The 9,744-nt window shown below is 45.5% G+C and overlaps 1 protein-coding gene across 1 annotated transcript in view; it reads left to right on the top strand.

Moving 5' to 3' along the window:
* Positions 1-2,704: 2,704 nt before the first annotated feature.
* dld (deltaD) overlaps positions 2,705-9,744 on the top strand; it is an 8,358-nt gene continuing 1,318 nt past the window's right edge. The window contains exons 1-12 of the mRNA XM_059352441.1: positions 2,705-3,114; positions 3,275-3,580; positions 4,273-4,333; positions 5,064-5,321; positions 6,743-6,803; positions 6,916-7,046; positions 7,154-7,323; positions 7,602-7,818; positions 7,914-8,087; positions 8,193-8,922; positions 9,033-9,288; positions 9,535-9,744. The exon at positions 9,535-9,744 is cut by the window's right edge and continues 1,318 nt beyond it. Coding sequence (XP_059208424.1) covers positions 3,061-3,114; positions 3,275-3,580; positions 4,273-4,333; positions 5,064-5,321; positions 6,743-6,803; positions 6,916-7,046; positions 7,154-7,323; positions 7,602-7,818; positions 7,914-8,087; positions 8,193-8,922; positions 9,033-9,288; positions 9,535-9,540 — 2,424 coding nt within the window. The 5' untranslated portion in view covers positions 2,705-3,060 and the 3' untranslated portion in view covers positions 9,541-9,744. The remainder of the gene's footprint in view (positions 3,115-3,274; positions 3,581-4,272; positions 4,334-5,063; positions 5,322-6,742; positions 6,804-6,915; positions 7,047-7,153; positions 7,324-7,601; positions 7,819-7,913; positions 8,088-8,192; positions 8,923-9,032; positions 9,289-9,534) is intronic.

Below are 9,744 nucleotides of genomic sequence, written 5' to 3'. Positions count from 1 at the left end.
GAGTTAGTGTGAATGAATGCCTTGTTTGCGGACCAAAACAGTGATGCTGTGCACAGAGAGAGAGAGAGAGAGAGCAGCTTCATTTAGAGCTGTTAATTAACATCCCCCTCCCTCTGTCACGCCAGTGCCCCTGTGTGTATATTTCTTCAGTGGACTTCACTACCTGCTACAACACATTAATAAAGAAATCACTGAGAAAGGAGGCCCTCTCTGGATCTTTGTTACAACACAGTGTTGTGAAGGGGTTGAGCTGATTGACAAGTGTGGCGGCTAACTGTTTTGTCCCATCAGTAACTCCCCTCCCAGCCTTACATTTCCTTTATGTTAACAGATTAGATAGATAGATGGATAGATGGATAGATGGATAGATAGATGGATAGATAGATAGATAGATAGATAGATAGATAGATAGATAGATAGATAGATAGATAGATAGAAAGATAGAAAGATAGACAACTATTTTTCTCTAGATAATTGTGTAAAAATGTCCATCCCAGTTTCTCAAAGTCCAAAATGTTGTCTTTAATTGTGTTGTTCTGTCAGTCCAAAAGGATATTGAGTTGAATGTGATATAAAACTCATGAAGTCATTCATGGCCATTTTTTACATAAGGAATTACTCAAAAATTGGTGACTAATGGATTGGTCAAATCGAGTAGAAAGTCTGTAACATAATTGTACAAAAGCAAACACAAAAAATAAATGTATCTTACACTTGATGGATAGTGACAAAGCAACAAAATAAAATGATTTGAGTGGTGCTGAATTCCATATTTTCATATGTGTACAAACATGATATAAGTATTTCAATCTATTTTTTAAAATAACACTGTTATTGTATTGGGATGTCTATAGACAGACAGAAAACCAAGATAACCAAGTCCACCATTTTCCTTGTTTTATGAATTTTTAGGTTTTAATTTATAGATATTTATCCTTAACATATAAATCATAACCTCATAAGGCAATAACAGACCAGCAGGACACATTTGGGTGATCTGTTTAAGGTGTCTGTAGTGAAAGATGGACAGTATTCAGGATATACCAGCATCTTCAGTTACTTCACAGCCAGAGTTAAGCTCATAACATCATCATGCCAACAAGTGCGAATTCTTCCCCGCATTTTTCTGCGGATGCACACAGATATGCAAATGAGACAGTGGCTCCATGTGTGGAGTCAGTGTTCTGTTACACAGACACACACACTTATACTGTACCCGCTGTAGCTGTAGTATAATGTTGTATCTATTGTGATTATGTGTAAGAAATGTGATATTTTGTTATCAAACGTATAGTAAAATTATTGTTTATGCAACCGGCCATGCTCTCTCTCTCTCTCTCTCTCTCTCTCTCTCTCTCTCTCTGGTGTTGTATTATTGTGGGAGAGCAGGTGCTGCCGGCCCAATTACCATACAGCTGAAAGCACAAAGAAAAAAAACTTTACTCCCTCTATGCCTCCCCTCCTCCTCCTCCTCCTCCCCCTCCTTCTCCTCACAAAGTCCCTTAATGACAGCCACGCGAGTGACACACCACCAAGTCTTTTTTACTGCCTCTACCAAAGAGCAAGTACGGGAAATACAGAGGCATGCGGCGAAAAAGGTTTAGGTGTGTTGGCCTGCAGCCAGTCTGTGCGTATTTTGGTGCGTCTTTGCGCACTTGGTTTAAAAATGATTTTTGGAGAATACCTGCAAAAATAGCCCATATATATGATATACATACACGAAGCTGCTCTTTATCCGTCCAAAGTGGCTTAAAATATTTAATTTAGTTCAGTCATTGGGAATTTGGGAAATTGTCACCATAAAGTCGGATTTTGAGGGATGGGGTGTGTCTAAATATATATGCTTAGCATGAAATTATGTTGTTGTATTAGTATGCAATTTTAATAGGAAAAGCTCGAAAATAGTTCAAACACTTTGTCTAACATTTGAATATACAATTAAGTCAGTAAATCAGCATGTAAAACAATTAGGCCTACGTATTATGTAAAATGACATAAAATATAAATGATTTGGTGCACGACCCGCAACCAAGAAATAAAGATAAGGTAATAGGAACAAATCGACTTGTTTTGGGGGTGTGAGCATGTGAAGCCCACGGCAGGGGTAACACCATAGGAATGTGGCGGAGCAGATGGTCGTTGTAACGCAGTTGGGGCGGCTGGCTGCCGGCTGGCCATGCAGGGTACACAGGCCAGCCGAGGCTTTACCATAAACCCAAATATGAGAGCGGCTGCTGCTGCTGCGTGTATACATCACTTGATGCTGATGTGTAGAGGATTTCGTGCAGAGGTTAAAGAATTTGTCGGAATGTAAATGGGTTCCTGTGTGTTGTGTTGTGGAGGAGGGAGGCATCAGGGGAAGCAAGGGGTTGTTGCACATTTAACAGCTCACTAGCCATTTGGTCTGTCCCTTTGAGAGAAAGAGAGGGGGTGGAAGGGGGTATGGGGGGCGGGTTTAGAAAAGTTGTGTGCACCCCCCCTCCTCCTCTTTCTTTGTGATGGCCCCGGGGCGGACTTGTGGTGGTGGTGGAGGGAGGGGAAGAAGAGGAGCAGAGGGGCTCATTTGCATCTTATTACCCTTCGCCTGCTGGCCCGGTATAAAACCCTGCGCAGGGCAGGAGACCCATCAGACTTTACGCACTGTTATTGCGAGAGAGGCACACAGAGACGGAGACTTAACATCAGCATATCATTATCAATCAAGTGGGAAAATAAACAAGGCCGTCGAGAGCTTTCTCCTACAACGACTGACTGGAATTAACTCTCTTATATTTCCACCGGGGATTTCATTCACGCTTCTCCAAGGGGAGCCTTGTGCTGAGGATTACTTTACACTGTGAAACTTTTTTTCTCTCTGTCAAAAACTCGTGTCTCGTATGGAAAAATAGAGGGGCAGAAGACAGACGCACCAAAGGAAAAGTTTCTCTTCATCTTCCCTCCTGCGCGTCAAGAGTTCACCTTGACTGGAAAACTTTTTTTTAAAACTTTCTCCATGATTGTTTGAGTCGGGCTACACGGACCTGTGGAGCTTTCACTGCTTGTTGAAGGGCTGTCAACACAATGGGACGCCTGTGTCTGCTCCTGGTTGTCACCCTCTCCCTACTCACCTGCCAGGTAAGTTCATGATCATCTTTAGAGGGTATTAAAACGCACCATGTGCGTACTTTTGTGACTGTAAAAAAGCTTTAAAAAATGTCATGGACTATGCGTATAGTTCCAAACATATCCTGAAGTTACCTGTCTCAAACACACTGGCATGATTATGTATTTTTAGGTTTTGTGCTCCGGAGTGTTTGAGCTGAAGCTGCAGGAGTTCCTCAACAAGAAGGGGATACCGGGCAACTCTAACTGCTGCCCCGGAGGCTCTGCTCACCCGCAGGGCCAGCACCAGCAGTGCGAGTGCAAGACTTTCTTTCGGGTTTGTCTGAAGCACTACCAGGCTAACGTGTCCCCCGAGCCGCCCTGCACATACGGCGGCGCTGTGACTCCAGTCCTCGGCTCCAACTCCTTCCAGGTGCCGGAGACCAACGCGGACAGCTTCACCAACCCAATCCACTTCCCCTTCGGCTTCACATGGCCGGTAAGACATCTGATATTTCCAATAATGTATGATTACCTCCTCAGGACAACACTACAACTTTCCTGCAATATTACCGTAGAATATGTGCATTAAATGTATAGTTTTGGTTTGTAATGTGGTATATATTCGGATCATTTTTACATTTTAAGGAGTAATGAAAACCATAGGCAGAAGTTATTGTAGTCGTATTCCAGTGGTACATATTAGCTTTGAAGAGTGCAAAACGCAACAGATGCTCCCAAACTCAACACTTGTGAGGGTCTTTGTCAGCACTGTGTGAGAGGGGCTATTGTAGTGTTTCTGTGCTCTTTGGTAGGATAAAACGGGGAGGGGAGGAGGGTGTGTGTGTGTGTGTGTGTGGGGGGGGGGGGGGGGGGGGGGGGGAGTGTTTTCACCAAACGCTCCTCTCCTCCGACCAGGCGTGGTGGGAAATTTAACATCCTCTGAGTTGGCACATCATTGGCAGCGCAGCGTGAAATTCCGCCTCGTTTGGTTTTACGGCGGTGTCAGAGTGTGATAGTAGCAGGGGTGTGAAAAGGGAGCAGGTAGTAGCCCTTATTAGGCCCCTAATCAACACGGGAATTAGGCTGTGAAGTTTATTGGGAGGCCTCCTAATGGCCCTCTGCTGCCTTGCGGAGGGAGGGAGGCCTACAGGCCAAGCAGCTGTTGACTCTCTCTCTGTTTCTCCTCAGGGGACGTTTTCACTGATCATTGAAGCTCTGCACACTGACTCCCTGGACGACCTGACAACAGGTGGGTGACAGCCAGAGAAGGCAGCAGTGTAACTCAAAGACAGGCCAGAAGGCGAATAGTGGCCTTGTTTTCTCTCAGTAGCATGCTTTTCACTTAGTGCTCAACAGGGCAACACAAAGCTTGATTAATGTCTTATTAAGAGAATGTTTTACTAAGTAGACAATGTGTGTTTCTTTAGCCTTCTTCATCCGAGCATATAAACCTTTAGATTTAATGATAAACTCCGTGTGTCAAACCTATCTGCAGCTGGAGGTTTATTTACCATCACATAACACAAAGGCCACCCACAGTTCTTGCAGGTGCCAGTTGAGATTTGCCTCTGCATTGTGATGCTCACTGCTGTTATCTTTATGTCCTGCTCTTATCACTGCACTAATGATGACTAACTGACCACAACATGAGAGTGTGTGACTGTGATGTTGTAGATAATGTAATCTATACTCAATTCACATTTATATATTCTTTATTTCAATTCAAACAGCAGCATCCGATACTTAACTGTCTGTGAATTATTAAAAGCATTTCATTTCTGGCAGTTAACAATCTCCCCAAAACAAAAATACTAACAAAATCTTCATTTTCAAAAATCAGATATGTTAAATCTAGTTTACAAATGCAATAAAAGTCATAATTTATGACAAGGACAGACCCGACTGTAGAGCATATTGCAGTTCAGTCATAACAGTCACAACATATGATCGATAACAAGCTGCTTCTCTGACTTTTGCAGACAACCCTGAGCGTCTGATCAGCAGGATCACCACTCAGCGTCATCTCACTGTGGGAGAAGAGTGGTCCAAGGATATGCAGACAGCCGGCCGAACTGAGCTGCGTTACTCCTACCGCTTCCTGTGTGACGAGCACTACTATGGCGATGGCTGCTCTGTCTTCTGCCGGCCCAGAGATGATGCTTTTGGACACTTCACCTGCGGCGAACGCGGGGAGATCATATGTAACTCTGGCTGGAAGGGACAGTACTGCACTGAACGTAAGTGGGTTTGATTGGTAATCCAACATTCTGTCATTCAAGCTGTGTGGAGCAACATAAGGAAGTGTTATACATGGGGGGGCAAAGAAAAGTTCATCTTTGTTGTTAATATTTAAATTCTCTGGCACCGCATGTGGGATAGATAAGCTGAAGGAGGGGCTGATTTTTACACAGAGTGCCTGTCCCAAAACACTCCCTCCATATTGATCATTTTGAGCAATGATAACACAATAAGTTCTGGCTTAGATGATTGAGCTATTTAACTCTAAGAACAAAGGAGCTATACACTGGCACAGATGAGGCAAAGACTTTCTGAAAAGTTTATAAATTACTTTTCAAAGTTAATCACTTGCTTATCTTTATTGTTGAGGGACTTTTTCCACCTCCTAATGCAAGGCCCGTGTGCAACAGGCGTCAGTTAGTTATCCCATAGCACCAGAGGCCTCCATTCTAATGAGCCGCAGTGGCTCCTCAGTAATTCACACGCCGCGTGCCTTCCATTAGACCACTGGGGCCTCCTCGCCCCAAACCTCCTCCCCGATTGGCCAACTGGGGGTCCTGTATTGTTGCGGCTCGGGCTGGTGATTGGCCGAGCGGGGTTGTGTATTGTTGTGGAGGGGGCAGCTGCTCGGTGAGAGGAGACAATGGAGCAGCTGTCTGGTGGTTAGCTCCACACAGACCAGCTGGCCCTAAGGGGGAGGAGGAGGGGAGTGAGGAGAGACGGGAGGAGCGGAGGAGGGAAAGGATGAATGTAGAAGAGGAGAGAAAGAAGAGAGGAGGAGAAGAGAGGGGATAGGTTGGTGGAAGAGGAAAGGAGGAGAGGAGGATCAGAAGTAGGAGGGAAGAGAGGTGGGGGGAGGAGGAGAAGAAGGGCCAAGGGTGAGAAAAGGGACTTCTGACCCACAGTCAAGGGGAGAAAGGAGGCTTTGTGTGGGATGCTTTTGTGTTGGAGAGCAACCATGTTAAAGGAGAGGGCTTGTTGGCTGGTTCCCCCGTTTGGTGACCAAAGCTCCCAGTGGGCTGTTAAAGCTGAAAGGTAACATTTTCAGCAACTTTCGCAGCGTTGAAGAGACATCAGGAGCAACGTGATGACCCTCACAGTTTTATCATTTTACTTTGGCAGCTAAGTTTGGCCCAAAGTGTCTTTAAACAGCAAACATGAACCACAGACCTCTTTCTGGTTTATGAGGCATCAATGACAGGGAGAATGAAAGAGGCTGTAGACAGACAGACGGGCAGGTGAGCAGGTAAACAAGTTGTAAAGACAGACAAACAGATAAGAAGGTCAAGGCAGCAACCATACAGACAGGCAGCTGTTTCAAAAGGCCCTCTATGAATGGGAGACTGATGGAGGGCAAACACGTGTTTCCAACACTGGATTTCCCATGATTCACCTGTCGCTATCTGTTTCCTCCCTGCAGCAATCTGTCTTCCTGGCTGTGATGAAGAACACGGCTTCTGTGATAAACCTGGAGAGTGCAAGTAAGTAACGCACACAAGGAAAACTCACTTTTTTCACATCTGGGAGTTGCTTGGATGGATCATAATTAGATAGATTGTTGTTAACAGTATTTAATGAATGTTGTGTTCACAGGTGTCGCGTCGGCTTCAGTGGGCGTTACTGCGATGACTGTATCCGTTACCCAGGCTGCCTCCACGGCACCTGCCAACAGCCCTGGCAATGCAACTGCCAGGAGGGCTGGGGCGGGCTCTTCTGCAACCAGGGTGAGTTAACTGAGTTTACTTTGTTTGAACGCCATGGCTCTCAATCAGCACTCTTTGTCTTATATTTAAACTGTATTGTTTATGAATGTTTCTTTTGTTTTTTCCAGATCTGAACTACTGCACACACCATAAGCCCTGTCTTAATGGAGCCACCTGCACCAACACTGGCCAGGGCAGCTACACATGCTCCTGTCTGCCTGGATACACAGGTGCCAGCTGTGAGATCCAGGTCAATGAATGTTCTGGAAATCCCTGTCGCAATGGAGGCAGCTGCACTGTGAGTATTTATCAAGAGAAGAGATGTGTTTATTAAAAAGAAAAGTATATTCAGGGTGCTGGAAATCCTTGAAAACACTGGAATTTTAACAAATTTAAAGTGATAAAGAAGTAAAATAATCAGTATACTGCATAAATATAATCTACCACAACTGTAGGGTGCTGCGAAAGCTTTATAATGCACCTTGAAAATGCTTTTAAAATGCTTTAATTTGACTTTTAAAGATGTGTAGGAACCAGGCCAGTATGTAACCCCTCTTTGCATTATTTCCCATATAGGACAACGATAGCGGCTATAAGTGCACCTGCCCACCTGGTTTTTATGGCAACAACTGTGAGTTAAGTGCCAACACCTGTGCAGATGGGCCTTGCTTTAATGGCGGGCGTTGCACCGACAACCCTGAAGGTGGCTACTTCTGTCAGTGCCCGATGGGATACGCTGGCTTCAACTGCGAAAAGAAAATCGACCACTGCTCCTCTGACCCCTGTTTGAATGGTAAGTTGTCCTCTGTGTCTGTAAGTTCACCTACATTAAACTTTAACCTAGAAATAAAATATCTGGAGACTAATTCTCTGTCTTTCTCTCTGCAGGTGCAGAATGTGTGGATCTGGTGAACTCTTATCTCTGTCAGTGTCCTGAGGGGTTTTCAGGTTCTAACTGTGAGGACAGCAGCAGTGTCTCTGGATACTGTCCGTCCTTCCCTTGTCAGAACGGAGGGACGTGTCAGGAGGAAGTGAACGGCTACACCTGTACCTGCCCACCAGGTGTGACAGCACTCAACAAATGTTTCTTGTAGGATTGTGTCTTCATATTTGTTTTAGTCGTTTCATATTAGTTTTGTTCTAAACTCTTAAACTTCATTTCCACAGGATACACTGGTGAAAACTGCAGCTCCCCTATCTCCCGCTGCCATCATAACCCCTGCCACAATGGAGCCACCTGCCACGAGCGTGGCGGTCGCTATGTGTGTGCCTGTGTGCCTGGCTATGGCGGTCACAACTGCCAGTTCCTCCTACCCGAGGTTCCCAGGGGTCAGCCGGTGGTGGACGGACCCGATCGGCGATATTCTTCCCCAGGAAGTGAAATCCCTGAGGACGAGGAGGATGACGACAGTGGTTTCCCGTGGACGGCTGTGTGTGCCGGGGTCTTCCTCGTTCTTGTGATTCTGATCGGCTGCTCCGTGCTGGTGGTCTACGTTCGGGTCAAACTGCAGGACAGGCACAGTCACCATGGTGACAGCGTCCACAGCGACAGCCACGAGACCATGAACAACCTGACAACCACCAACAATTGTCTCCGCAGTGACAAGGAACTGTGCACCATGATGACGACATCGATTAAAAACACCAACAAGAAGGTGGATTACCATTCAGACCTCGCCGGGTCACTGGGGGGTCTGAGTGGAATCAGTGGGCTCAACGGATCAGAGAAGAACGGCTTTAAGACACGCTACCCCAGTGTGGAGTACAACCTGGTCCATGAGCTCCGGCCTGAGGAGCTGTCGCTGTGCAAAGAAGAGGAGCGTTATGAGCCAGAGGTTAAATGTGAAATGCTGGATGAGTCTGACTCTGAGGAAAGATTCAGGAAGAGACAAAACAGGTAAATACAAAACATATATTTGGAAATTCAAAAATTCTGACTTAATTGAAGTGATAGCATGTGTTAGTATAGCATTTCTAAATCTCATTGTGTTCTTCTTTGTCCCACAGTGACGCATCAGAACTGAAACAAGTAGAAGAGTCACCAAGCTGCAGCGAAGCAAAATATCAGTCATCCAGCGAGTTGAACTATCACGCAGCAAGTGATCTCAAATCCCAGTCGACCAGTGACGTCAAATACCAGTCGACCAGTGATGTTGAATACCACAGTCCCAGTGACAGTCGGTACCAGTGTACCAACGACACCAAATATCAGTCCGTCTACGTCATGTCGGACCAAAAAGATGAATGTATCATCGCAACAGAGGTGAGTACTCAAAAACAGCAGAATCTGCCCGGCAACTTTAAACCAAATAGGGGTGTCATGATTCTCCAAACCTGTAATTCAGCTAGATTTGGGATTTGGAAGATCAACAGTTAATTGGTTTTATGCCTCAGTTGATTTGATATAGAATTTAAATCATGACACCCCTAATATTGAATATTTGTACCTTCCCCCTGCACACATGTAGAAACACACTAAACACTGACTTCTCTTCTTTGTGTTTGTCAGGTATGATACTAGTCCAGACCAGATCAGACCAGTCTCCTGTGGTTGATGGCGGTCCACACACACCAGCCCTGAGCAGTAGAGCTCAGCTTGTCTCCGGGAGGTTTTACTCCTGCTGTTTGCTGCTGTTCCCTGGGATTAACCGGAGAACTTTGAGCCAAGGTGCGACTGAGCCAGCGCAGAGTCAGTACCGACTTGGCAAAGACTTAGTAC

Source organism: Centropristis striata, chromosome 2, assembly GCF_030273125.1.
Source record: "Centropristis striata isolate RG_2023a ecotype Rhode Island chromosome 2, C.striata_1.0, whole genome shotgun sequence".
Classification (NCBI taxonomy): Eukaryota; Metazoa; Chordata; class Actinopteri; order Perciformes; family Serranidae; genus Centropristis; species Centropristis striata.
The sequence above is the reverse complement of the archived record's forward strand: the minus strand, read 5'-3'. Positions and strand labels throughout refer to the sequence as shown.